This window comes from Lycorma delicatula, chromosome 2, assembly GCF_047948215.1.
Source record: "Lycorma delicatula isolate Av1 chromosome 2, ASM4794821v1, whole genome shotgun sequence".
Lineage (NCBI taxonomy): Eukaryota > Metazoa > Arthropoda > Insecta > Hemiptera > Fulgoridae > Lycorma > Lycorma delicatula.
Window position 1 is genome coordinate 59,332,052 of NC_134456.1, and position 27,924 is coordinate 59,359,975.

The 27,924-nt window shown below is 31.8% G+C and overlaps 1 protein-coding gene across 3 annotated transcripts; it reads right to left on the reverse strand.

Moving 5' to 3' along the window:
* Positions 1-7,100: 7,100 nt before the first annotated feature.
* LOC142318834 (transmembrane protein 203-like) lies at positions 7,101-27,570 on the reverse strand. 3 transcript variants are annotated; one of them, XM_075355369.1, is made up of 3 exons: positions 27,304-27,570; positions 13,819-13,987; positions 7,599-7,845 (listed from the first exon to the last, which is right to left on the reverse strand). In XM_075355369.1, the coding sequence occupies exons 1-3, from the start codon at positions 27,472-27,474 to the stop codon at positions 7,745-7,747; spliced, it is 441 nt and encodes a 146-aa protein (XP_075211484.1). In that variant the 5' UTR covers positions 27,475-27,570; the 3' UTR covers positions 7,599-7,744. The 3 variants fall into 3 exon arrangements, with proteins under 3 accessions (XP_075211486.1, XP_075211485.1, XP_075211484.1); XM_075355371.1 differs by lacking the exon at positions 13,819-13,987 and having other exon boundaries at positions 7,101-7,845; positions 27,304-27,443; XM_075355370.1 differs by lacking the exon at positions 27,304-27,570 and having other exon boundaries at positions 7,101-7,845; positions 13,819-13,958.
* Positions 27,571-27,924: the final 354 nt, after the last annotated feature.

The following is a 27,924-nucleotide window of genomic DNA, read 5'->3' on the forward strand; positions in this document are numbered from 1 at the left end:
TAAAACGTCCATGCCACATAAAACATGTGGCACGCTTCACAACAACGTCGCCATAAGCCGTCTTGAGCATATCAAACTTTTCACTCGCAGATTTTCCGAATTTAACACAAAATTTCACAGCAACTCTTTGCTCGTTCAAGTCACTCATTCTAAAATCCACCAAACGAAAAAACAAACTTCACAACCACGTAGCTAAGCAACCAATAATAATACTTGCAATAAAAAGACTGCGTTGTAATCCATACGAACATGGCGACGCCAAGCGGATTTGACTGGAACCAACTGGACCCGAGCAATTCAAACAGTCTACGTATTTCTTGAACAGAACTCGTATGTGGCAGTGTCCTCTATCCCCCTCATCCTTTGAAATGTCACTCTACCATTAATCTCTATGACTCCCAGTGAATAAATAAGAGTACATGCAGCCTATGCAGTTCAATCACATTCTCTATCATTTTCATGACAGCTGCTCCTAGATGTACAAAAAACAACTTTTCTATTGGTAGTCCCTGCAGCCATCAAAGTCACTTCCACTAACTCAAATTCTGAGCTAGTTGCCATATTGCTTTACAGGCCACTAGTCCAAACCCACCAGGTTGGTCTAGTGGTCTTCCTAAATCAGCTGATTTGGAAGTCAAGAGTTCCAGCGTTCAAGTCTTAGTAAAGCCCGTTATTTTTACACGGATTTGAATACTAGTTTGTGGATACTGTGTTCTTTGGTTGGATGAGTTTCAATTTACCATATATCTCAGGAATGGTCAAACTAAGACTGTACAAGACTACACTTCATTTACATTCATACATATCAACCTCATTCATCCTCTGAAGTATTATCTGAAAAGAAATTACCGGAGGCTAAACAGGAAAATGAAAGGCCACTAGTCCAAATACAAACAGTGTTGGGTATTAAAAGTTAGTTAAGAGCAAAAATAGTCATTTATCATTCTTTCATCCAACCTTTACTATGCAAATAGTAAAGCATCTGAAGAGAAGTTGTACCATGTCACATAAGCGAAAACAAAGTCAAAATGTAATCCGCAATCTCAAATGTTTACAAAACTCTATATATTTACAATTATTAACATCCAAGAATATCTCTAAATATCTCTGGCAGATAATTATGAAAACACCTTCCTGAAGAGTAAGGTGAGAAATGCTCCCTTATTATCAAGACTGATCTTCACTATAATCGGGCGCCAAAGTGCTCAACAGAACAATTGGAGTACGCTTAGGCATATGGCAAGAAGTTGTTGGGTCTAATGCTTACCTCCAATGGGCAGCTTTACTTCATCTTACAATTACTAGTTAGGAAACTGCCTAGTCACTATTTGCAACTCTCTCTGTGAAAGGGATCTCCACAAAACTAGGATTCCATCAGGTGCATTAGTACCAGACTGAAAGGGGGAATTGTGTCAGGTGAAGGATGGAAATATATTGCTTATCTCCCACCTAAGTACAGATACTTCTTACATAAATGATCTACAAAGGATCAGAATACAATTCCAAAATTTGTTCATCTTAAAATCAAACCTATATATACTAATTAAAAATTTAATACCCACTACATAAAAAAAGACCCAGCAGCAAGGTACCGATGTCCAGTTTCTGCAGTAAATAGGGGGATAAAACATCCCATGAAATTCTTGCATTCCATTCAATTTCCAATAAGCCCTTACAAATCTGCAAGTTGTATAATTTCTTTTTACGTTGTATTGTTTGATAGATAAAATACTTTATTTTACTAATTTGGTTATAATATTTTTTACATGTAATAGAACATTGACTATCTGTCATTTGAGAATTCTCTGAAGTTATAAAAGATGCACTTATAATATTTGGAAGGTTGCACAACAATAAAACAAAGAGAAGTAAAAATTAAAATTTGGTTGTAGAATGCTAATCAAGAAAAATGTTACTTTACAAATAATATATTTTTAAAGATCATTTAGAAAAAACTATGTATTTATCTTTGTTTAAATCCAGAAATATGTTTTTTTTCTATCAAGACCTGCACATCAGAACTAAATATTGTGTAGTAACACTGCACATTTATATTTCTGTAAAAATATTTCATGTTACTAGGTAGTAATTACTACAGATATTTATGGAATACAAAACTTAATTATCATGATTTTCTAGCAGTTTAATAATATATATATAAAGAAAAATGTTTGTGTGTCCATTTGTCTTTTATACAGGACTAGTTTTATTCTGATCATGATCAAATTTTGCACACTATTCGCGAAAAAAGAGGAATATTGTTATTTACAATTCATTTTGAAAAACTATTCCCACCCATTCTTAAGCAAAACTTTAACGTGTAACTTTGTAGTTTTTCTTAATCATAAAAGCAGTGTGGAAATCGACCCAAGAGGAGTTAATTTTCTGCAAGCCCATATAATTTCCTAAAAAATACAATTTGCCTAGTTCTCACAGCATTCTTAGTTCCTAAATTAGTAACAAAGTTGAAAATTTGCACACAATTGTTTTGTTCTTGACCCCGTTGTGAGCCACCATTTCTCTTCTCACCCGTTTTCACCTCCTTGTTAGCCTACAAAAACCTAAAATTCAAGCAACATCCAGAGCTACCGAGTACCAATAGGTGTACTTAATTTAGTTTTTTATCCTGTTTTCAAATATGTATTTGGAATTTGTCCATCGCTCACAGTTTTTTAATTTTTTTAAATATTTTAAAACTTTTTTTGACCATTGTCAAGTAAAAGTTCCTAGAGCATTGTAAATATGACGAAACCAAATGAGCTAACTCAAACAGTAGCATTGCTACTGTTGTGCAGGTTCAGACATGTATAAATGTGATCTAGTGTAGCACACATTCATCAGAATGATGCCAGTTGCAAGATAGTACTTAACCAGTAAACACGTCATTGTGAATGCACTGAGTGTTTGAATTATTGTGTATTACATATTTACAACCTTTTTCTTTTAATTAGTGGTTAGTTACAAAATGCCTAGTTTGTTTAAATCATCCTAACAATTTTTGTTATGTATGTGGTGAAATGATGCTCAAGTCCCAAACGCAAAACCTTACTTCATTAGTAAAAAAGTGGTATAAACTTTATTTTGGGTGTAAAGTTGGGGATCAAACAAGGGCCTGGGCCCCAAATTTCTGTTGTTTATTGTGTTCTAGGGTTCTCACTACATGGAAAAATGGCACACGCCTCATGCCATTTGCTATCCCTATGATTAGGAGGAAACCCAAAGATCACTCTTCTGACTGTCACTTCTGCTTAACAAATATTAAAGGGCTTACATCAAAACATACAGTGGTGTAATTTTAACGATTTCATACAAGATTTAAAGTTATCCAAAAACCAGTCTGAAATGCTTGCTTCCAGGTTAAAAGGATCGAATCTTCTTCAAAAAAATACAAAGATATGTACTTATCGTAATTGTCATTCTGAATTTAAAGACTATTTTTCTGAAGAAAATGGCTTAGTGTTTTGTAATGACATATCTTCCCTTATGGAGACACTATGTAATGAACATAACTCGACAGAATGGCGCTTGTTCATTGATTCCTCTAAAGTTAGTTTAAAAGCTGTGCTTCTGCATAATGGCAAAAAATTCCCATCACTACCTGTGGCTTACTTTGCTAGTATGAAACATATGAAAACTTTAAATTTATATTGGAAAAGCTTTAATATGCAGTGTACAAATGGAATATTTGTAGTGATTTGAAGGTAATTACACTTATTCTTGGTCTGCAGCTTGGTTACACCAATTGCTGTTGTTTTTTGTGTGAATGGGTTAGTAGGGGCAGAAAAAACCATTTCATTAGAAAAGAATGTTCTAAACATGAATCACTCACTTCTGAACAGAGAATGTTAAAAATGACCCACTGTGTAATTCTAAAAATGTGTATCAATCTCCGTTACATTTCAAACTAGAATTAATGAAGAATTTTGTCAAGGCCATGGACAATACTTCTGGTTTCATGTACTTAAAACAGAAGTTTTCTAAAATTAGAGATGAAAAAATTACTGAAGGAATATTTGTGGGTCAACAAATACGATCATTAATGTACGATGAAAGATTTGAGGAACTATTGAATTCACTGGAGAAAGCAGCTTGACAAACATTCAAAAATGTTACTCAAGAATTTTTTGGGAAATCAAAAGGCAGAAAGTTACCGTGATATTGTTAATGATCTTACAACATCTTAAAAAAATTTGGGTTGTAATATGTCCTTAAAAGTACACTTCCTGTACTCACATTTAGATTTCTTCCTGGAAAATGTTGGCGCAGTGAGCGATGAGCACTTTCATCAGGGGATTTCAACTATGGAAAAGAGGTATCAAGGCAAGTTTTTGGAATCCTAATATACTGGCTAATTATTGTTGGACCATGGAGAGGGATGCTCCATAGGCGAAATATAGCAGAAAATCATCATTTCTTACTTTCTAGGCGAGTCAAATGTTTGAATATTGTGTAGTTAAAAATGCACAAAGTATTAAAATGTTTGAAATTATAAATGCCTGTATATCAGACACCTTGCGTGATGAGGGAAAAACTGATATTATATTTGAATTCAAGAGAAAAAATTACGATCAGAATTACATATTTTTTCTTCCTCAGGCAAAAGAAAAATCTTTTTTGTTCCCTAGTGTATTGTAATGAATGAAATAAACATCCAAAAATGGTGTGAAAGGATGAATGTGCATGATGAAAAAATTAATGTGCATGATGAAGAATGTTTCCTTAAAAATCACCAAGGACTTGTTGAAACACATCAATGATTAAATCAGAAAAGATCATCGCTCAATGATTTGCAACCTGGCCTTTCTTTTTCCTGATGTTTCAAGAGCTGTTATCTGTTTCATTGTTCATGACCATTTAGGCTTCAGAAAGGTTTGTGCATGTCTTAACGGAATGTCACAAAAAAATACCAATGGGATCTGCTTTGGAATTTTTGATGTGCTACACAGAAAAAAGTGATGAGTTCCTTAATTCAATTGTTGCTAGTGACAAAACATGGATTTCGCATTACACGCCATAGAGAAAACAGCAGTTAAATGAATAGCATCATCCTCAATCACCAACCAGACCAACAAAGGTCAAGCCACAGCCATTTGGATGCAAACTGATGGTCACAGTCTTTTGGGATCAGTTTGGCATACTGCAGATTGATTTCATGCCACGTGAAACGACTATAAATGCAGAAGCCTACTATACTTACTGTAGAAACTCTGCGCAAGTTACAGCCCGCCATTCAAAATTGGTAACATGAGCAGCTGACCGATGGGATCATCCTGCTGGACGTTCACATGTTGTGGGTTCGACATGAGATTTACTGAGAACATTTGGATGGGAAATTTACAATCAACCACCATACAGTCTGGACTTAGCTCCTTCTGATTACCATTTATTTAGGAAATTTTGAGTGGTAAGCAATTCGTGGGTCACAATGAATTAAAAATGTTGTTATCAGTGGCTATATGGACTGGCGGCAGGAGGATACAAGGGTATATTGAAGCTCGTGCTTCGCTACGATAAATGTCTTAATTCATGTAGAAATTACATAGAGAATTAGTATAAGGTATGCAGTTTAACATATTAAATATATATAATAAGTATATAAATAAGGGTTTTTTTGATAAAGCCCTTACTATTGTAATGAAAGAAAAATGTGCTGATCTTCAGAATAAAAAAGTATTTCATTCAAAATTATTTCTGTAATAAAGGCTCCACCTAACTAGTTTCCTGGAAATATCTAATTATATTGATTGATAGGTCTAAAGTTTTTTCAAACCAAGATTTAAGACTGTAAATTATAAACTTTTTTTAAATCTAATACAACATTAAAAAAATATTATATAATCAGTATTGCCTAATATAATTAATTACCTGAATTGGTAGTGAGGCAGTCTAGTCCAGTTTGGTTGGCAATGAATATGTTTTCACTAAAATCCTATGATTTTAGTACTTTACTGAAAATGCATTTCTTGTCTTACATTTTTATAAATAGCGGTAACAAACATATGAAAACTTTGTTGTGTTTCTAATGTAACTTTTTATGCTGAATTCAAAAATGTTAACAGAATTTTTCCATCATCCAGAGATTTTGTGTGATAACATTTGTTAAGTATTGCTAACATGTAATTCTATGTATTTTTTTAGGAATAACATAGGTATCTAGAAGATATTTTCAGATTTCTAACAGGGGGTGGGGTACAAACATAACATTGTGAAGACAATATACGTATTGATTCATTTACGATAGGTTCTACATATCAGCAGAGCAGTTTTCCAAGTCACACAGTTAACACATCAGTAATGTTTAAACATTACATTATGTGTGTATGTACATAATGTATTTTCATTGTTTTGTGATTTACAGGTACTGTGACAAGTGTGTTATGTTAGTGAATAAATATAGGAAGTGCAGAAATGATCCAGATAATTTTCTGTGTTTTTTTGTGTTAACCTTAATTTCATATATACATAATGAAATTTGATTTACTTACATGCTTTTGGAAAACAATGGGCTGGTCAGAGTTATTGACATTTTCTTGAACATTGCTATAAACTTCGGAACCACTGTATAAAAGTGTATCTCTACTTTATACCACTTATAAACATGGTATTAACTTAGATGATCAGAAAGCGTCTTTCTTCTGTTAAATATCGGTACAAACTCCCTTTCTTACTCAAAGTTCTTGGCTAAAAATTAAAAATAACTTTTAGAATTAGTTTAATTGGTCTATGATTTTTTACTGATCATTTTCATAGAAAACACCAGAATCTTAGAATTTTTCTTCACTGCACAAACTTTCCCACTTTACAAACCCTTCATCACGAGCTGTAGTTTTTCATAAAACTATAGCTAAATTTGGTCATACACAAACTACTTGGACACTAGCTTTATTTTATTTATAACCAGGCGTTTTTGATTACTTCTCTATAAATTCTTCAGCATACATATATATATATATATATATATATGTGTATTTTTTTTTTTTTAAAGAACAATTAACATAAGACACTGCATACAGACACTCTGCAAGTGTCTGTATGCAGTCTTCTCACACTGGATTACATATTCATAAGTAAATATTTTGAGGTGTAAGAATAATGTTACATTTAGTAGTTTATTTGTAATAACTATTCATTACAAGAATGTAATTTTTTATTGTATAAAAACATATTTACATAATTATATATAAATTTAAGTTATAATTACTCATTTAGATAAGTTATTTACAAGTTATATAAACATTATGTTTCTTTAAAAAAAAAAATTATAGAATATGTATTATATACACCTCAGAATATAACATCAGTCATTGACTAATACAACCCCTAATGAAGTTGACAAGCTCGAACAGCCATGAACTGAAGCAGAACAAATACAGGCGCTAGTATTTCTGAATATTCACATGAATTTTGCCCTGTTAATTTTTTACAAAGAAAAAATTCAAAAATAAATAATAATGATAAAAAGAATAATGACCACAAAGCACGTAGAAATGCAACTTTATACATAGCTTCTAGGTACATTCTTATTAAAACAATTACACAAAAATACGCATTAAGGGCATCAGCAGCAAATAGTGGTGAAAACACAATCCACCAATCTAATGAAGGATGATCTTCTTCAAGTTTAACTGCAACAAGGACAGAAAAAACTGTAATTGATATTAAATCAACCCATATCTCAAACACAGTCAATCCAAGCCACTGAACTAATTCTTTAAGAGAAAAAAACATTTTCAGAATTATCTCACTACTCTTGCACTAAATGTTTATATAATTTTATATGAACTGATGAATTTGACCTAACTCTGGTATCCCCTTCCAAATCATCAGTAAGTGGTTCTAAATCATCTGAAACAAAAAATAACAAATACAACTGAGCATAATAATATACTAAGCAATTACAATAATTTAAATAGTATAATTTAGAGATCAAAATTAGAGTAGATAAGAATACTTTAAATTAGTAAATTTCAAGTACTTATTTTTGTACTTTTGAAAAGTTTTGGATATATTATACTATGAAAACACTAAGTGTGCAAAAATGCTGTGCAAACAGGAAAAGTAATGACCAGGGGAGAGTGCCAACAACCCAGCCAATAGTAACTACTAAAAACTGAAAATTTCTTTGAATACTGTTCAAGTTTACACCTAGCAGATATACCAGATATTGATATTCTTATTTATAATAAATCAGTTAAAGCAATGAATGACATTCATTACTTTTATTTGCAACTAGCCACAACATTGAAATTGAAACTTGGTGCTCAATTTAATACTAATCTGCAGACTTGGGAAAATATTGGAATACAAATATTTTTAAAACAATTAAAACTAACTTATCAAACAATTTTATAGTACAAAATATGCAATTTAAGAGTAAGATATCCAAAATTTATTTCCTGGAAACATCTTGCAGGTGAGCTTCACTTCTACGTAAAAATACCTGCAGTCTCTTACTGACATAAGGACCTCAGAACTTTAAAAGCTTATAAAACTTTATTTAGATAACTAACAGATTCGGTTGAGGTCTCATTCCATAGCAAAACACATCAAGTTTGACTCACGTAGTTCATTAGTACCAAATTCAGCCACCAACACTGTCACCAGAGTCATTAAAAATGGATACATTTACTGGTGCGGAATGTGCTTCCTGTGTGTTTTGGTTTCATGATTTGCAGTCAGCAACTGCAGCAGTTCACTGTAATTTTCATAGAAAGTAAGATACGGAGCCTCCTAATGGGCATACAATTTACTCTTAGCACCAAAACTTCATTGAGACAAGTTTTTCTGTTAAAATATACAAAATCACCAGGACACCCTCATGTCCCTGAAGCTCTGTGAAATAGCTTGGAGAAAGCTTTGCATGGGGTTCGAAGAAATCAACTGGATGTGCATCACATGAGACTGGCGTTCCAAAATAGACTTTTCTGTTGTAATATGTAGACAATTACACTTGAAGTCATACAAACTAACCACGTTCAACACATTGCAGATGATAAGTTGCTCAACTGCAGTTTTGTGTGGAAATGATGGATAGAACTGCAACAAAATAATTTCTGACAATGTAATTTTTAATGATAGTCAGTCATTTTCACATCAGTGGCAAGGTGAACACCCATAACTGCCGAATATGGGTTAGCAAAACCCTAATGAAACTTAGTAGCACATTTGTGAGCTGAAAGATCAATTTTTTTGTGCCTTAAGCAAACAAAGACTATACAGTTTAGTTCTTCTTCCAGGAGGTAACCATAAATGGTACCATTTATTTGAAAATGCTTCAAAATTTTTTTAACTCCTCAGTTAAAGACAATGACAACCAAGATGGATGTCAGTACTATCAGCAAGTTAAGGCACCACTTCACTACCACCTAGATGTCTGAGATTTTCTTGATACTCAATTCCCTGGTCGGTAGATTGGTCATGAAGACCCAATTGCATTACCACCTTCCTCCCCAGATTTGACCCAGCCAGATTTTTTCTTATGGGGTTTCATTAGAGATCAGATTTACATACCACCTTTGCCTGCTGATCTTATTGAGCTAAGACTTCGAATTAATAATGCAGCTGCAGAAGTAAGTCTAACTTGCTGGCTATAGTCTGGAATGAAATTGACTTCAGGTAGGATGTAAGTCACATTACAAATGGAAGCCATATCAAACCAAAGTGAATGTTAAGTGACAAGCTTCATGTGATTTGTTTATGTTTAAGTTGGTGCAAGCTTAGTTCTAAATGTTACTAGTGATACTAATCACCTAGGGCTACCAGCAAAATTGAAAAATTCTTTATTTCCTAGATGCCCCATTTAAGATGTTTTCCCTTTTTTTACCTTCCATTCAAATCTACAATGTCATTATTAGGTTTCTTTAACTTCATTATGAGCATCAGCTTTTCATTAATAATGTCATAAAAGCTTGAATTTCATATATTTTTACCAAACTAAAATATGAAATTTGGGTAATATTGTTAACATTATGTATTTTGCATTAAGTTTACTTGAAGTATGATGATTGCTTCCATATTGGAATTGTTTACTAGCTTATATTACAGGTATTAATGGCAAGCAACAATTTGAAGGATTTTTATGAAAGAATCATGTGTGATATGCTACCACCAGTGAAATGTCACAAAATATTAATTCAAATTGGGGTCTCAGTGTATCTTGGTGCTGTTTATTCCACAATTTTGCACTAACAAATTTTTCAATGGTATGTTCACACATATCTCTCTGGAACCACCAAGTAATACTTATGATTGGCTTTGATACAAAATATACTTGTTTCCTGTGCATAAAACAAATGCTCATCATGGATCAGAATAAATAATAAATCTCTCCTTAATTACACACATATACATGAATAAAAGTATAAGATATTTCTTGTTTCTTCAGATGATAATAAATCATGAATTTTCATTTTACTCAATAGTCATTATATAAAATATTACAATGATAATGAATAACACACTAAACTAAATATATTCAGTTAATTGTAAGTTTTATCTTAAATTAAAGGTCATGTCAATTAATTTATGATAAAAATAAATTAATTATAAAAGCAAACTGATTAAATGAAGTGCACTAAAACTGTCTGATATAAAACAGTGTGTCCCCTCTATTAACATATAAGAATGAAAATTCTGCCACACCAATCTCAACTCTGTATTAGAAAAGATATTGACTTTTTATTGAATCTTGATAAGTGCAACCATTAAACATCATGAATTACTTTATTTGGCTGCTTTATCTGCTTACACAATCAGCAAAATCACAACCACCAGCAGCTAAACATCTTCACCTTTATCCATACAGCAAATATGGATAGTTGTCATGGCAAGTATGGCAATTTTTTAAGTATGGTAAGGTCCTACAAAGAAGGGTCACTAGTTCTCAGAGTATAGAGATTTATTCTGGTATTTTGATGCCTCAATACATTCAAAAAGAAATGGCTAAAGTGATGAGAGAGAGTGAAGTCAAATTATGAGAGAGCCAAGATTCATCAAGGTGTGAAATGTTGGAATAAGTTGTAAGAATAAATAAACCAAAAACTATTACTCCAATATGTTCTATGGACATAATAAAAAATAAAAAGTTTATAATTCATTATAAATGCACCATTAGAACATTTTAGGCTGTTGAAATTTTTTTTTTCGTCATTAGGTGGATTGTATGGGTTGCAATGTTGTAACATCATAAATTGTGTTTCAGAATATGGAACAAGTTTATTCTTCATGTTTAAATGATTTTGAGCTACAAAACACTTAATCTATAATTTTAACAATTTTTTTCATAAGGGTGGTTATTAAGGGTTCAAACGTTGCAATAAATCATAAATTACATTATCATCAGTAAAGTGATTTTAATTCATTATAAATGCACCATTAAAACATTTCAAACAGTTGAAAACTAACTTTTTTTTTTTAATTTGATTATAAGGGGTGGTTTCTAAGGGTTGAAACATAGTAAAACATTATATTCTACAACATAAAAGAATGTTTATTCTACATATTTAAACATGATTTCAATCTAAGAAACATTTAAATTTATGGTTTTTGAATTTTTTTAACAAGTGGTAAGTTTTCACCCCCAAAAAATAAAAAGCACACATCAGGAACATATAACTTTTGAAGCAGAGGGTTAGATAAGCTTAATTACAAATTTTCAAGAAAAACACAATGTTGTCCAAAAGAACTTTGAGGTAATACTCTATTTTTACCGTCAAACACTGGACTACATGATAAACTAGCCAGTCTCCCGATTACCCACTTTAGGTTCTTTTTTCTCTCACTACATCACACAATTGCTTCAACACTTGCAGATAGTATATTGGTTCATTGTAGTGTCCTGAAAAACAAATTCGAAGTGAACAACTCCTTTGATGTCGAAAAACAAATCATCATGGATTTCTCATTTCATTTCACTTGTTTTTTTTTTTTTTGTCTGGGCAATGAAGCTGTCTTCCCTGGCTGGACTGCTGTTTTGTTTCAGAATCATAGCCATAACACCAGGATTCATCCCCTACTTTTGACAAAAAATCCAAGTTAGTTTGTGCTTGTTCTTTCAATTCCTGACATACTCTCAGACAGTCCTTCTTCTGGTCATTGGAAAGCAGTTGTGGAATAAACTTTGCTGCAACATGTCTCATGTTCAAATCTTCGGTTAGGATTCTATGGCATAAAAAAACCAGGAAATTTCAGTTATTTCCTTCAATTCATTGACTGTTCAGCAATAATCAAACATGTTGGCATCATGGACTTTTTGAACATTTTTATCTGTTTGTTTGGATATTGAGGGACAACCTAAATAGCATTCATCTTCAAGTGACATTTGGCCACTTTTGAACCAGGCAAACCACTCGTAAATTCTTGCCTGGCTTACAGCTTCCTTCCCATAAGCTTCCCAAAGCACTGAAACTGTTTCTGCTGCTGTTTTCTCTAAAGGAAATAGAATTTGATGTTGGCACGTTGCTCCTTAAGTTTGCCATTGCAAAATCACTGACAGGGTTGGGAGGGGGTTAAGAAAACAATCATTCTGTCTGCTGTGATGGTTTGTCATGAACACTACAAAACAGTTATTGTTAATTTTTTGAAAATGTTATAATAGAATAAACAATTAAAAGCCACAACACAATAGCATTTATTGAATTCAAAAAAAACATATGAATCCATAGACAAAGAAATACTACTACAAAAGATGAATGAATATGGGGTAGATAACAAAACTACCAAACTCACAGAGCTAACCCTCATAAACACAATATCAAAATTTAAATTCAGAGGACACCTAAATATTCCCTTTGAAATTAAAACAGGTTTAAGACAAGGAGCTGGACTATCTCACAACCTCATTCTGGACACAATACTAAACACCTTCTGGGAAAAGAAAGAACAAGGAATAAGGATAAAGACAAAAACAGCAGAACCCAAGTCAGGTGTCTGGCTTTTGTGGATGACCTGGGCTTTGCTAGCAGAAATAGAGGAAGAACCAATTCAAGAGGTATAGGTTTTAAAACAGGTGGTTGAGAGAGCAGGCCTACAAAAATCCTTTGAAAAATCAGATATAATGCCTAGCATCAAAAATTAACCCAAAAATAAAATTAACATAGAATACAGTAAATCTTAATGGTGCTTAGTTTCAAATATCTACAGGAAACAATAAAATACAAAAGTACAGATAGAACAGCAATAGAAGAGGGAAGAAACAAATTGGATAAATTATGTTTTCCTGACATCCACAAAAAAAACTTTCAAAAATGGTCAAACTCAGAGAAACGTTACATCTTACCAACCTGGAACCATTAAAGAAAATAGAAAACACTGAGAACAATCGTAGGAGTCAAGAAAACAACAGGATACATACTGAAATCCAACCAACAACTATATGAAGAAATACAGGTTATTGAAAAAGTGATAAAAAGACTCCTGGGCCATATATAAAAATGGATGAACAGAGACTAAAAATATTCAATTAACTCTGGGAACAAAGGAACAACCATAGGTACCTACAACACAACCTAGGAATCCAAAAACAGGGAAAGAAAGATAGAAAGCTAATCAGACAAAAGATACATGAAGTTGAGTTTGAAACTGTGAAGAAATAAAAGACTCAACAAAAGTGAAATGGTTGGAAGAGAAAGACCAACACAGAAAGAATGAATGGATACTGGAAGAAAAGAAAAAAGAAACTAGAAGAAATTATACTTTTGTGATCCTTAGTTGGCCTAACTGCAAAAAAATATATAGTAACTCAGTTTATTTAAAAATCTAATTAATATATAATTAAAACAATTCAAATTTTTAAAACATTATTTTGGTTTTTACACTTACCAATAACATCGACTGTATTAGTAGTTGTGGCAACATCAAATGTACCCATTAAATGCTCATGTAACTGTAAAGCTAAGTTAATTGCTTTAGGAATTGCAGCACCCAAACTATGGATTATTATCTCAGTCTCACCATCATCAATCAACTTCATACATTGGGAAAATTGACCCTAAAAACAAACCAGTTTTCACAATATTAATAAAATTAAAAATAATTATTAGACTTCATTGCATATATCAGTAATGGAATAAAACCTTTATAACAGTTGGTAGAATAAATTACCTAGCTATATAATAGGTTTATGTCAAGGTGTGTAAACATGCCAATCTGGATTCCAAAGAAATAGTGTTCTTTTAACAATTATGGCAAAAAAATAATTAAATTAAAAAAAATAACATATTTCACTTTAATTAATTATATACATTAAACAATTTTAACTAAGTTCTAAATGCAATTAAAATACAACTGGAATAGTTAGGGCATATTTTTTAATTTTTCCACGAAAAATAGACAGTTACTTTATGGTTACCTACAGTTATAGTTACTTTATGGCATGGGTTTTGTAACATAAGAAATAGAATTAAAACCCAAAATCTTCTACTTTTAAGTAGAACTGCACCAAACCTTTTGTTTCTATTTAAGAAGTTAACAAATATCAATAGAAATTCCATAACCCATTTCACTAAAGAGTGAAACAGTATAATGATACTGTTTCACTCTTTAGAAGTGGCTAAAAGGGAAACACCAATATTTTTTTAAATTCAGTAATTTGCAAAGAAAAATTCTAATCTTTCATAAATTGCATAGCAAAATGTAACAACTATGAAATCAATCTCTAATCCAACTTCCCTCTCCAAGGGAAATTCCAAATGCATTTCCATAGAATGTTGGTGCTTCATCTGTCCTGAAATTCAAGCTTCCATCACTAGTTTCAAAAAAAAAAAAAGAGTGGAACTTTAATTATATTTATTCCTTCTAGAGATGATTGTTTAAGGCTAATTTCTAAAGTTGAAGTAAATATTCCTAAAAAGATTATTACATTATTGTTTCTAACAAATTTCAACGCTGTGAGTATTTCAAAAAATGGGTTTGACCCTCTATGTCCCTCAAAATGAAAAATTGCTGCACAGCATTAATTTACTACCTACAAGAGATATCAAGCATAGTTTCAAGTTTCCAGTTCTTCCAGTCCCAGCAGTCCTTTTTTAATATATATTTAATTCATCCCTTAATTGAAGTAAAATAATTATTACTTTTCCTAAAGTGAAATACTTTTCTTTCAAATTAAAAAAAAAAAAATTGTAGATAAAAGTAACTATTTAAAAAAAAATAATCATATCACACCTACAATCACAAATTGTCTCCACTGTTGTATAGTTTATATATGAAACATTCAATTTAAATTTTTGAAAGTTGGACCTATACAAAAAAAATGCTGTGAAACCTAATAAAAATATGATATTGTACTGAAATTCTTGGTAAAAATTATAGAGCAAAAATTGGTAGTTTTGTATTGTTTTTGATCTGAAAAATTTATGAGAAAATATTTTCAGAAATAACTCTTTTTCTCAGTAACTTTTTGTTTTGTTTAGGGGCACTCAATGACAAATCATCCAGTAATTAATTTCTTGACTCATATCTTAAATTCTAATGAATTTTTTATTTATAGTTTATCTTATACGATACACTAAAACAAATGTTAGAAATTTTCAGTTTGTAGTTTTTTAATGAATTTTCAAAACCAACAAAAAATTTGTAAAACTGTTAACTAAAGATAAAAAAGGAGCTCTATAACCATTGGTTCTAAAGAGTTCTGATATAGGTTGCTGTAAGACATTTTTAAAGTACTTTTGTTGATAACCTACTTATAAAACCTTGTGACCCTTTTGATGACTTTCATTTTTTAAATCTCAAAAACACCACCTCTTTGAAATTTAAAAAAAAAAAAATGTTGTTCAATAAATGACCTACATATACAAATTTTGATGATATAAAAACAATGGGTTAATAAGAAAATAATTGGTCAGTGATATAATGCATATGCAATCTGTTAAGACAACCTTGGTTGTTTTTTTATATGCATGTATTCCAAAGTTTCTTTAATAGGTTTTTTTCTAAAGCCTCTTTCAGATAAAATTATTATCTCCAGAATGTTTAATCCAATGATAAGTCACGAATGACAATAAGTCATTCAGAAAGTTCTTGGCCAAACACAGAGATGACACAAACATCACCATATGACTGATATTTACAAAGTATGATCCTTCTGATGGCAAGCTATGAAAGATGTGTTTAGCTGCTTGTTTATGGCATGTGAGTAAGAATTTGTAACATTTACTGGAAAACTGAAGTTTGAGCAGCTATAAAGTACTTTTACATTACAAAGTTTAAACTCATTGACCATAAAAAAAAAGAGGTAGATTCTACTTTAAAAGAATCTTTCCCTTTATTTTTGATGGTAAAAAAATGGGATGCTAAATTTAAATTTTGTTATAGACGTATTCAAGATGATGAATGCATGGGATACCCAAAAACCACTATGAAAAAAAATTATCACAAAAACCTACAATATCATATTAAATGATCACTAACTGAAATATATGTGAGCTTGCAAACACACAACTATCTTAATAGACCACTACATTTTGTATAATGTAATGGAAACATTTTACATAATGTTTTGGGCATGAAAAAGCTTTCTGCTCAATGGGTGCCACGTTTGTTAACAGTCAACCAAAATCGTATTTGATTGAACAGTTCTCAAGGCTGTTTAGACTTAAACACAATATTACTCATTTTTTTTTTATCGTCTATGACTGCACTGCATCACTTTAGTCATTCGTCTATTATCCAAGTTTTATCTTGTCTATAGTGTCCTCTGGTGTGAGGTCAATTTCCTTCAGATCTTCTTTTATATCTCTGATCCATCTTCTGCATCCTGTCTTGGTGTTTTTAAAGTTGAAATTGTACTGTACCAGCTGTTTCAGAAGTCTCAAATCTTGCATCCTCATGAAGTGTCCAAAGAATCCTAGTCTCCTGTTACGCATGGTATCAGTGATGGGTTCTAACTCTTTGTACATGACTTTGTGGGCATGATCCACCACTGCCTGTCTCTTTGGTACTTTTTGTTGATGCAGGTTCTTCCAGTTCTTCTTTTGATTTTCTGGAGTCTGTTGGTCTTTGATAGTTCATTCTGAAGAATGTTTCTGTTGCATATGCAACTTCCGGTTTTATAATTGTAATGTAGTGTCTTTTTGTGTTTATGGATAGGAATTTTTACTGTAAGCATACCAGGTTAATTTTTGTGCTTTAGCAAGTTTGTTTACTCTTGTTTGGATTGAAGTTGTTTTTGTTTAGATTGTTGTTACATTTCTCTGAGGTATTTAAACACTTTAATGTTTATTTCTTTTAATTGTGTTGGTTTTTGGGGTATAATTTCTGTCATTTTGAATGATATTTTAAGCAAAATTTTATTTACAATGTTTTGAAGTTCTAACATCAGTGTTTTAGCTTCATTGATCTTGTTTGTTAGCAGTGCCAAGTCATCTGTAAAACAATGGCACTTTTGATTTTTTGGCCTATTTTTATTTTTGGGGGCATTTTTGAGCTATTCCTTCATTACCATTTCTAGAGTGCAGTTGAATAGTAGTGGCGAGAGTCCATTGCCTTCGCATAGTCCTGTCTTGAACTTAAATGGTTCCAAGAGTTCGCTTCTGAATTTCACTTTTGACTTAGTATTTGTGAGGATCAGTTTTACCACGTTCATTAATTTGGGATGTAGTACGGGGTATCTTAGAATTTTTAGTAGGGATTCTCTGTGGATGCAATCATATGCTTTCTTGAAGTCTACAAATGTTATTAGTATATCACTGTTTCTTTTTCTGTAGTAATTTCCTAGATGTTTGGGTCTATTTTTTTATGCAGGTGGATGAGGGCTGTCATCCAGTGGTTCTGGTAGTTCTTCTTTGAACCAATGTTAACAAGCTGTTGATGATGGGCGATTTTTGGTTTTCAGCCTGTTTCCACATCTCTAGAAAGATCTGATACTCTCCTGCTACTTTATAATTCTTCATTTCACCCATTTCTTGGTAGACTTCTTTCATTGTGGAAGGATTGATGTTTTCTGGTGGTACTGTTGTTGGGATGCTGGTGTCGAAGTTTAGGAGTTCTGTCGGTTCTTCGCAATTTAGAAGTTTATTGAAATATTTAGCTTAGATTTTCGTGTTTTCTTTATTGTTATGGGCCAGATTATGGGTTTTATCGTTCATTAGTAGGATTGGGTTTTGTATTTTTGAAGTTTTGTGGTAACAAACTTAAAAATTGGGTTTTGTGGTCCCTCAACTGAGTTTTGTTGAATTTTTTTCCTATTTATTTCAATGTGTCTTTATATGGCGTGACTTTATAATTTTCCTTAGGGTTTAGGTGGTATCTTTTCTTTGCCTCACTAGATTTTGAAAGGATGCTTCTGATTTTTGGGATTGGTGTAATAGCCATGCTTGATATCTCTTCTCCACTGTTTTGTCACATTCACTGTTCCATCATTGATGCTTTTTAGGGGGTTTTATTGGAGGCAATTCTTCTGTGATCTGTTTAAGGTTGTTGACTAGGTCTTCAAGTTTATCCGTGATTGTTATTTCTTTGGTTGCTTTTTGGTAATTTTCATTCTTGATTAGTTGAGTAAGTAAACTTTTCTTTTAGTTTTAGGGGCTTGGCTTTGCTCCTTCCTTTGGAAAGTGAATTTAATTTTAATTTAGACTACTTAGTGATAAGAGCCTGTGTCTACTTCTTGGAGGACTTGTACGCTGTAGATCTTTTTGTACATGAAGACATGATCTAGTTGTCATTCTCCTTTAGTGTAGTCAGAGTGTTTCTAGGTTTTGAGGTTTTCATCTTAAAATAAGTGGATTTCAAGATTAGGTTGTGATTTCTGCAGAGACCAATGAGTCTCAGTCAGTTTTCATTTGTTATTTTTTGGGCATGCCATTTTCCAATAATGTTGTAGTGTCTTTTTTCTCTGTCTATTTGAGGGTTAAAAGTTACTGATTGTTTGTTTAATGTGATTTTTGGGGATATTATTTATAGCCTGGTCAAATAGGTCTCAGAACTTTTCTGTTTCTTTAAAGTCTTTTAGAGATCTGTTTTTATTATTGAGGGTGAGAGCACATTTACTTTAGTGTAGATTTTATTAGATGCTTTTAGGATGAGTCTTGAAATTCTTGAGTATTGTAACTTGAATTCTTGTACAAAGTTTATTATTTTGAGGCTGTTCAAAAAGCTTGTTCAAAACTATGAAACAGTTTTCATCACTCTCTTCCCAGGCATACCTTTGTAGGACCAATGTCCTTGAGATTCCATGGCGTTCTGGTCGGTGTTTATTATTTCATGCAGTCCCATGATGAGAATTATGTGTTGGTCCATTAGGTCAGTTATAATTTTTAGTTTACCAGTCTGCACATTGTGTGTGCAAATTTAGGCAATTTTCTTCAGTTTGATTTTGGATTTTGTACTGTTCTTGTTTTTTATCTGATGTTAGGACATTCCAATGCTTCCAATCAAATGTAATCTTCTATGTGATAGTAGCCCACCATATCAGAGTGCTGCCTTTCTCTGAACTCTGGTTTTGTTTGGTTCAGACAGTGGAATATCCTTAAAAGAGCTTTCATGGTTGACTGTCAAGGGGTCACTCATGATGGGATTAGTTCCAGAGTTACAACTCTTTCTTTCGATGATATGTATGTATGTAAATGAAGTGTAGTTTTGTACAGTCTCAGTTCGACCATTCCTGAGGTCTGTGATTAATTGAAACCCAACCACCAAAGAACAATGGTATCCACGATCTACTATTCAAATCCACATAAAAGTAACTGCCTTTACTAGGACTTGAATGCTGGAACTCTCGACTTTCAAATCAGCTGATTTGGGAAGACGTGTTCACCACTAGAACAACCCAGTGGGTTAGAGTTATAGATGAAGTTTGTTTAGATTTAGTTCACCACACAAATTCTCCTATTTGTTCCAGATATATCCAGCTGCACCTCATGAAGGCTTGATCCGACTTTTAAGTTTTTATTTTGGAGAAAATTTAAAAAGTCCGATCCTAAAATTATGCCCCTTGGATATTTTATAACAGTAGATGAAACACAAATTCATCTTCACAAACCAGAGACCAAACATTGGGCGGGAGCAGGTAAAAGTATGCCAAAGAATGCAAAAAAAGGTTCATCTGTAGGGAAAAAACTCATAGCTACAGTTTTTGTTTATCTTTATGATGTGGTGTTCATAGACTAACTGGCAAAAGGAACTATCACTCTCTCTGATAAACTATCAAGTCCTGAAGGACTATCACTGGGGAGTATTACACTTCACTATTGGGATGACTGAAGGTTGCTATTCAAGCTAAACCTCTACATCTGGCCTAAGTGAAAGAAAGTGTCCTTTCACCATGATAATATTCCTAAAACATGTCTCAGGTTGTTGCTGCAAACCTCCATGACCAATGATTTGAAGTGCTTCTATACATGCTGTATTTGGCCCCCAGTGATTATTTCCTCTTCCAAACCTAAAATGGCTTGCTGGGTGAATTCACTTTAAAAAATGAGGTTAAAACTGAGACAAACACTTATCTGGGTTGGGCAAATCGGACTACACTGAGGGCAAGTTGAAAAGATCAGTCTAAATGTGTTGAATTACAAGGTAAAAATGTTGGAAAAGAAATTCCTGTATTTTCTTTGTTAGTTCGAGAACTTTCTGAATGGAAATCATATTTATAAATCATATCAGGTATTCCTCACATACACACTCATCCAAAAAGTGCAGTGAAAAGATATAACAGTACCAATTTTAAATGTTCATAAAAGCTTTTTTAATGATCAATAAATAATAAAAATAAGTTCCTATTTATTTTCCACAACAAAAAATTCAGCCTACAAAACTATCATCATATATAAACAAGAAAATATAATTTTTCTGAGATAGCTCATTACAAGAATACAAAAAGCAAATACTTTTTATTTACATCCTTGGAATTTTTTTTGACTGTAAAAGATGTTTCCATCTCTTCTTTTGTGGGTAAACATCTTCCTATTGTGGCCCTTAGTTCAATTTCTTAAAAGGACTCAATAGTCAAGAGTATCCAACAACCTGAGAAAATATCTTATCTTAGTTTTGGACAGTAAAACATGGTATAGGTCCTTTAGGATGTAAGAGACTTACTTTGATTTTACTCAATTCCTAATTTTTATTTAAGACATAAAAGCTATCAAGAATCACTGTAATTAATATTGACAAATCTAAATTGGTTTAATGCGACAGTCAAACCATCCCTTACAACAGATTCTTCCACTGAATTTTCAATAATCCGAGAGAAAGTTTTGTTTCCATTTGTGTTTCCGACATGCATGAAACCTTGGATGGGTTGTGACTTATTAAACTGACTGAAAAATAAAGGCTGGAAGCATTTGAGATAAGCATGCAGTTAATTAAGAGAAAATAAAATTTGTGAGTTCCTGGATATAACCTAACCAACATTATATTTGTGAATTATTAAACCACCACAATATTCTAATTTTCCCTGTATTCCTCAGTTTAGCAATAATTAAAACTGATGCCTCAGATATTTTACTTTTCAAAATCAAATAAAACAGTCAGTATTTGTTCTTTATTATTGGAAATTTCTTTAGCCGTCATTTTCACAGTTTCCAATGTTCATCACCGGCAACCTTGACCTGAAATTTTGCAAATAAAATGCCACTATGAATTAATTTCAAAATTATCTTTATATAAACAGAGTTCTTTATATTTTTGAACTGTGCTGTACAGCCATCTGAACAGAAAGTAAGAATAAGTTAAAGTTAGAATAACTTCTTTTTGATCAGATATTAATCATGTTTGGGAGGATTGAGTACAAAAATATTATGTTTCAAACATTCAGAAATGAAAAAACTGAATTTTTTAATTTCATCATCTTCCTTGATGTATTAGATAACAAAATGATGAAGACCTTCACTTAATTTTGCAACTGATTTTGTGTTCTGTACATATTTTTATTATGACATATGTTTTCTTTTTAGTTTAGTGTGTTAAACACAGCTAGCAGCTGACGTGAGCTTAACAGGCAGATAAATATTTAGAATTGTAAGTATAATGTGGCAATTTATAAATAAACCTCTGGTTGGACGTCACAAATTTTCAGAGCAACAAAAAATTAATGCAAGTGCCGTAGATACCAGCCTAGCTTAAATATCATTACATATACAGTCAGTTGCCATTTCATTCTGTACCGCTAATTAGTACATGGTAAAATATAATGTATTGTTGCAGCTCCCACCAACTGTGAGGTATGTAGTGTCATTCATTTTTTGCAAATAGAAGGTACACCTACATCCAAAATCTACTATTGGCTATGAGTATTTTACGACAATAATGTAATGATTGATGTACTGTGAGAGAATGATGCAGGGAAATCAGGGTTGGGTGAACTAATGTGCATGATGAGGAAGGAAGAGAGTAACACTTCATTGTGAGTGATGATTTTTGAAATTTCATTTGTGATAAATGCCATTGCACGATTCCTGAACTTATTGAAAATTTTCCTCAAATTTCAAGGTCCACTCTTTAAGAAATTGTCACAGGCAGGTTGGGTTTTCATAAGATCTGGGCACAATGGATACTGAAAACTTACAAATGTCCACAAAAGAAAAAAAATGCAAGCAGTATTGACTCTCTTCAGCAATATCGGATAAAAAAGAGAATTTTTTGACAATATTGTTACTGGGGATGAGACATAGATTCAGTTCATCGTTATTGAAACAAAGTTACGATCCAAACAATGGATGCACAAATACAGTCTCTAAGCAAGCCCAAAAAATTCAAAGAAGAAACCATGGAATAATGTTTTGGGACCAAAGAGGAATTTCATTCACTAAATTCATTAAGGTATGACAATAACCACAGACATTTATTGTGAAATGTTGACAAAGCTTACGAGACCGATAATAAATAAACAATGAAGGATGCTGATGAAGGACATTGTTTTTGGCATGACAACGCATGGACTCAAACCACTGTTATCAATAAAGTGTAATATGTAGGTTTAAGTGGGAAAATTCTGACCAGCCCCTTTCAGGCCATGATTTGGTACAATCTGATTTTTATCTGTTCACAAAATTGAAGAATTGGCTGACTGCTAAATACTTAAGGCAATGATGAACTCAAGGATAGGTACTTTGATGACAACATTCTTTGAAAACTAAATAGACAAACTGGTTATCACGATACCAGTGCTTGAATTTGGGTAGGGAATACATTGAGAAGTAATATAAGTATGTATTTTTTATTTATAGTAATTTTTTTCATTTTAATTTTATTACTAGAATGTAATTTATAAATAATCCTAATATTAAGTTTTAAACATTTTATTACATTTAATTCTGTTATCACATATATTAGCTTTTTGTGCAAGTCTGACGGATGATTAGACATTTTATGGATGTGTGCATAAGTTGGCAACAAAAAGTGATAAAATATTAGGTCTTAAAAAATCACGAAAAAAATTTAACAAATTAATGAACAAATGAACACACATCTGATAATTTAACATTATTTCTATAGATTACCAATATTTACACCTAATCCTCTGAGAAGCAATATATTCAATGCACAGAGTGCTGATACATAACTTCTTGGACGTCTAAAATTTAAAAAAGATAAAAACTATATAATTTATATCTACTTCTTTACCTATTATAAAAAAAAAAAAACAACTGTTATAATGAATATTATATAAAAAAATGTTTAAATTACTACATATAATCATAATTTATAAATCATTGATCATATATTGTAATAAAATGATTACCAAGTTTGTTTTCTATATCTCAGCTGTTTCATTATTATTATTTATATGAACTTGTTAATGTACATTTAAACTGTTTTTTTATAATCTGAATATAGGAAATGTGAAACATGCTCATTCACTCCTTAGCTAAAAACTGACTAGGCATGGAAGATGAATATTCAAATTATGTTTATGTTAGTGAGGATTAGTTGTAAGCAGTAACAGATGATATGATTATTAAAATAGTGATTATCAATGACCATTAACATCAACCAATCAAAGGTCAATCTAGATTTAAACAAATGTTTAGAGAAGACAATAGAGACTTTTACGAATCTTTCCATATGTAAGCCTAGACCCAGGTGCTACCCACATCACTTTCTTTTACATGAAAATTTAGATTCCTCTAGTAAATTAAATTCTGGTTGCACACAAGTTAGGACCAAAGGTCAAGTCATAACATTCTTACTTTAATTGAATTTCCCAGAATAATGAAACACCTATTTCATTGCTCCCAACTGAAATTATTTTATGAAAAGCAATAGAAAAATCATTACAGTTTATTGTTACTGTAGTTGCCCTTGCACAAAAAAAATTTAACAAAAATATCATTACCTTAAGATACTGCGTATTATTTCTATAATATACTTAAAAAAGTAAATTTACATTCGCTCTTGTTGGACAACATACCTATCATTTGTGATCAACTTTCTTAAATCTTTGTTTATGTACATCATGATGTATTCTTATTTTGTTTTCATTTTTATTTATGGTTGGGCTAGATATTTTAGTGTAAAGTTCCTTTACATGGTCTTCAAAAGAAATGGTTGCACTGAGTAGTCTTGGAACATAAAATCTAAAAGCAGATAGTTTATATGAGGTTAGGTGGTTTGAGGTGTCTGCGATTATTGACTTTCTGTATACTGTGAAGTGTGTTTTTGCTTGTTTGGTTTTTGTGATGGTTAGGTCAAGAAAATGTATTTATTATATTCAGCTATTAAGTTTAACTTGTTATGTACTTTGTATAAACAAAGTAAACCAAAAGAAAAAATTAATACTACTTTTTCACTATTTCTTGTACTACTTTGATAAAATAGGATGGTATCATCAACATATGAGGACTGTTTGAAAGGTCCACGCAAAGCCAAGAGATGGTGCTCATAATACATTGCTGGGAGTCATTCATAATTTCCTACATGTATGCTAGAAGCATACACCAAGTTTCTGTGAAAAACACTCATAATCCTGTTGTTGGTAATTGTTAGAGTCGTTCAACTATTACAATCTGTGAAAGTAGATGAAAGAGAATCTCACTTGGTAATCAAACACTCCGTTTTGTAAGGCACAACTGTACAGGAAACAAAAATCATATAGGATAAATATTGTGCTGAGTCAGCTCCATTGATTAGAACAATTTACAAATGGTTAGGTTATTTTCAGAATGGTCACATGAAAACAAACAATACTGAATGTTTTGTTGAGGTTACAACTACAGAAAAAAAATGGGATATAGTGAAGGGCATAGGATTGAAAGTGTAGGAGATTGCTAAGATAATAGGCATCTCTAATGAATGGATGCATCATATTTTACATGAATATATACACATATAAAAACTATCTCAAAGGTAGGTACTGTGTTTGTTTGCAACTGATATGGTTTGAATGAGTAAAACCTGTCTAAGCACCGTTTGGAACTGTTTCAATATAAATGATAGGAATCTTCACATTTCATAACAATTGATAAAATCTGGATACATAATACCAACTTGAAAACATGGAATAGTCAAAACAGTGAGTTAGTTCCAGGACCTTAAAACTATTTTTTTTAAATTTCTAATTTAAGCAGTTTAGCTGTGGCGGCCATTTTTGTTACAGAGGGCACACCTATTTTTGTGATTTTACGGTTTACAGAAAAAATTGTAACTAAAAAAGTATTGGTCCTGGAAGGGTGAAACAAAAAGCAATTTAATCATATTTTCTCAAGCTAAAAGACGGACCTGTGGTTTATTTACCTATCTCTCTTCTTTCTATTAGAAAATTACCAATAAAGTTGAACATGAAAAACTGTGAAAAACCATGAAAAATCTCAATTTGCACAATTTGCAGTGTTTTTGTAGATGTTTATGAAAAATAAAAAGGTTTCTTATGTATTGTACTAATAAAAAACCTCTTAATCATGAAAAACCTGTTAAAAGCAATACCATTTTGACTCACTAAATAAGCGCTCCAAGGGGCTTTCTTGTCGTTTTTGCATTTTACGTTATATTTAGCCTGTATGTTGTTAAAGTTGAAATTTTCAATATTTGTAAATTTTTTTTTTTTTTTAATTATTAATGGTAGGTCGTAATTTACAATTTTGATTTAAAAATGCTTGAAAAAATTACTCAAACTGAGATTTCACTGCGTACCCTACATATTTCTTCAAGAATACATTTTTATTTTTATATTGGTTTATTTTTGTACACTATCAAAGAAAAAAATAAACTGTGGCAAAATTTTAATTATTCTTCAATGAAGTAGCTCGTTTTTGTAGCAGTGAAAGTTTATTATTTACCGTGGTTAACCAACAGCTGTGATATTTCTTCTGATAATTCTCTTGAAATTGTGTGAGAGCAACCTGTCATTGTAGTTAGCTCAAGTGATGTTAACTTTCTCGGGACTTTACAGATCAGTACCTACACTTTATATTGTTGAGACTTTTGAAATGATGTATATGGTTCAGCTGGGTGGAAAAAAAGAACCTGCACATCGTCATTTCCGAGGCTAACATCTACCACTTCTCCTATCTACCACTGATTGTCAACACACAGGCAATAGTCTTTTTCTTAAGTGAAATGGTGTACAATATTTGACACAAATCTTTATAGTCCTTGAGTCTTATGTAAAGTAACATTTTTAAAGTCTGAAGTAAAGTAAACATTTTAAAGTGACACAGGAGCATACTGGTGGTAATTTCTAGTACCAACAACTCTTTCACAGCAGTCAAAATGGTTTTTAAAGTTTCAGAAATCTGATCAATCTTACCTCATCTGATTTAATCAAAAAATACTTGATGTTTTTCAGCTTGTGATTACAAAATGAATACATTTGATCAACGTTTAGTATCTGTTTAATGACCTTTGCCACCTCTCATTTTGTTCCTTCCACACCATCACAGGCGTTTTTTCCCACATACTCCACATGTATGTTTCCCTAGCTTCTATGAAAACATTCAGATAATCATGCAAGGTGATGACGAGCAACTCAATTTTTTTTAAATACCTAAGAAGCAAGAAAAATCTACTACTTCCTACGTTTGTAAAATATAAAACGAGACTTCTAATTTTCCATCATACATGCATATAAACAATTACATATAAAAATAAGCTACTTGAGTAAATCACCTAGGTAGTATCATGTTCTTGAGCAACTTTCTTCTATTATTTTTAACTATATAGGCAATACAGGTTGAACCTGCATGAAAACACCGAGGGAAACATGTAGGAAAAGTATTTAAGAAAATACCTGACGATCAAAAGGTTAACCTAAAAAAGCAACAACAAAAACTCCATAAAACAATTACATAACAAATGTATTAAACTGAAATAATCAAGCAGCTACAAAGCTTACTTTTATCAATCATTAATTCAAATTTAAAAAATGAAACGTACCCGAAAATTTGAAGTATTAGTCACAAATATATCATTTTTTCCCTTGCTCGAACGAGGCGGACATCTACGTCTAACTATGTAATCTGAACCAGGTTTAGAACGTCTTTTTGAAAAAGTTTTCCTATTAATATCCGATTTATCTTTCACATCTGCGCGTGAAGAATCAGCCATTTACTCGACAAACTGTGAGACAAGAGAAACATTTACAACACTCTGCTTTACGTCCAATCCCGTAAAGTAATTCACAGCAACTTAGGTATCGATAATCGTCTCGATCAAGTCAAATATAACAATTGAGATTTCAATTTCAAAATTAACTTCTGCCGATCATTTAAATCTGTTTATGTTTTTAAACTATTGTTAATGTTTTCAGCTAAAAATTCTTTCCACATCGTATGTGCGAAATTACACTGTTATTAATTTTATACAACTTGAAATTTTTAAACTCACATCCACTTGAACTACTAAGTTTTTTTTTGTTTCAACTTTTAAAAAAATTATTTCTTTTAATTTATCTAAAACGATATTATAAATCATATTTATTTTTTAAAAAACAATGATCAAACATTTTTTGTTTATTATTAATGAAAATGTTTCTTTCGTTTTCCAATGGATTTATTA